At 26.2% G+C, this 2,500-nt stretch overlaps 1 protein-coding gene across 4 annotated transcripts in view; it reads right to left on the reverse strand.

The window, feature by feature from the left end:
* LOC136080673 (A disintegrin and metalloproteinase with thrombospondin motifs adt-1-like) overlaps window positions 1-2,500 on the reverse strand; it is a 164,362-nt gene that overhangs the window by 77,624 nt on the left and 84,238 nt on the right. For 3 of the 4 annotated variants that reach the window (XM_065797617.1, XM_065797616.1, XM_065797619.1), the window contains one exon: window positions 313-447. The exons of the other annotated variant lie outside the window; for it this stretch is intronic. In XM_065797617.1, coding sequence (XP_065653689.1) covers window positions 313-447 — 135 coding nt within the window. The remainder of the gene's footprint in view (window positions 1-312; window positions 448-2,500) is intronic. 4 annotated transcript variants of the gene reach the window in all.

Here is a 2,500-nt window from a genome sequence, read left to right on the forward strand (position 1 = left end):
ACTTTAATTTAGAAACAGTACTATGATTATAATATACTAAAAATACTAGTGCTATTGCTTTTATCATTATTTTATTACTATTTTCATTTTTATGATTAATAATTAATTACTAATTATTATCATAATTGTTACTATTATTATTATTATTATTATTATTATTATTATTGTCGTTGATGTTATTACTAATATTATCATTATTGTTATTATTAATGTTATTATTATTATTGTTATTATTATTATCTTATTATTATATGTTTTTTAGTTAATATTAAAAAAAAACTTTTAAAGTTAACTTTAAATAAAACTACTAACAAAAACAGAGTTTTGTTTCGGAGTTGTCACCATAGCATGTTTTATTTGTATTTAAAACACTACACATCCTTGTTCTGTTTATAATTTCAAATGAATCATAACAAAATGACCAATAGCTCCATTGTTCCCAGAAAGCTAAAGAGCAAAAAATAATAAAAAACTAAATAAAAATAAATTAAACAATATAAGTTAAGCAATTTTCTCAATATATTTTGAAGTGCACCCAGGAACATGCTAACCCAAAAAATTCTATTTTTCTTGAAATGTGCAATACTTTATTGTATACTATATTCCATATATACTCCATTCCATTATACTATATTCCATATAGAGCTTATAAATTATTCAAATAAATAATATTCCTCTTCTGCTTACATTACAAAATTTAACTCTATTTATCACAAAAAATCAGCAATAAAAACCAATAAAATCACGCAACATTGCATTTGTTAAATGTTAAAATTTGTTAATTTGTTTTAATTATTTGAGGAGGGGGATCACCATTAACCACTACTTAATTCTGATTGGTTATCATGGCACCAACATTTTTTTACAAATTTTTTTACCTCTTGTACCTATATATTTTTACGCTTTAGTAGCTTTTTATTACATATTTATTTTATACACGATATTTAAATATTCTGCTGATACATAGATAGTTGTCAGTTTCCTACTTTTTATTATTCAGTATATTAATTATACAAATCTAATAAACATTTTTTTCGCATATACATATCGACGCTATAGTGTAGTGGTTAGTGGATTGCGTCATAAACTGGAGATTCAGAGTTCGAACCTTGTAGATCCACACATATATTGTTTGTTTTTTTATGTTGCCTGTACCATTATTGATTACCATCTTTTTATTTACTTATTCTATTTTATCATTTTATATTGTTCGACATTTTTAGTCATGACAGCCATCAAAACACCTATGGGTTTATACATACTTGTTCACTCATAGACCATTGTTTTATCAATTGCTTAGGATGACTAGAGCACTAGTTATTGTTCACCCTCTCCTTGTAGCCCCCTAGTTTTATTCCTCCTACAAAATGGTCTTTACATTCATTCATGATTCTTACCCGATGACATCATCTACAATCTACTTCTATAGTCACATCTCCCAGGTCTACGTAACTGGACAGGTTCGTTGGTCACTTTTTGCAATCATTGTATCGCATAAACAAACTAATAAAGTCACACAACATTTGTTATATGTTACCTTGCTTTAACTATAACTTTCCTGTGTGGAAAAAAACTTCTTAATTTTAAGAAATTATTACATGCACATATAATACTTTCAAATAAATTTATTGCCTGAAAAACATTTGTTTGATGTAAATTAGGCCTAAATTATATTATGATTAGTATAAGTTGCATCATAGTATCAGTCGAAAGTACACATTTTTTCAAATAATTGTTGTTAAGTATAAAAAACATATAATAACAAAAATAAATAAACTAGTATAATGTATTTTATGTTTATTGAACAGTTTATTGTTGGTGTTTATCTAACAGCTGATTGTTGATGTTTATTGAACAGCTTAATGCTGATGTTTATTGAACAGTTTTTACTGTTAGTTTTAGACTATTAGGAAAATCCAAAAAATTGTATTGAATGATGAGATTAAACTGTCAAGCCCAAGTGAAGTAATAAAAAAACTAGGTAGAAAGATGAATATTACAATAAATACATGTTTAACAGATGTTCAGAACAAAATAAAGCAATTATAGGGCCCCTAACTCTCAGATTTTGCTGGTTTTTACACCACTTAATGATTTTAATAAGTTATGAACATTCCCAATTTTTTGTCATCTAATTCTAAACGGTTTTAAAGATAAGACTATTCAAACTTTGCCAAAACGGTTTTAAAGATAAGACTATTCAAACTGGAACCAACAAAAATCGGTTTTGGTCTTTGTTTCTGTTTCGTGTGCAATGAAAAGCTAAAAATATGTATACTTACATATTTTGAGGCAAAGAATCCAATAAAACAACATAAAAAATTTAAAACTTCAACTTTTATTTTCTAAATTTTGCGATTGATTTAGGTCTCAAAAATTAGAAAATTAACTCACTTAAAGGAAAAAAAAACACATTCCTACTCACATGTTTGATAAGAATACCTTTACCCCCCCCCACCTCCTCCTTTTCCCATTAAATACATTTGGATAAAATTTCCTA

The sequence above is a fragment of the Hydra vulgaris genome, chromosome 05, assembly GCF_038396675.1.
Source record: "Hydra vulgaris chromosome 05, alternate assembly HydraT2T_AEP".
NCBI lineage: Eukaryota > Metazoa > Cnidaria > Hydrozoa > Anthoathecata > Hydridae > Hydra > Hydra vulgaris.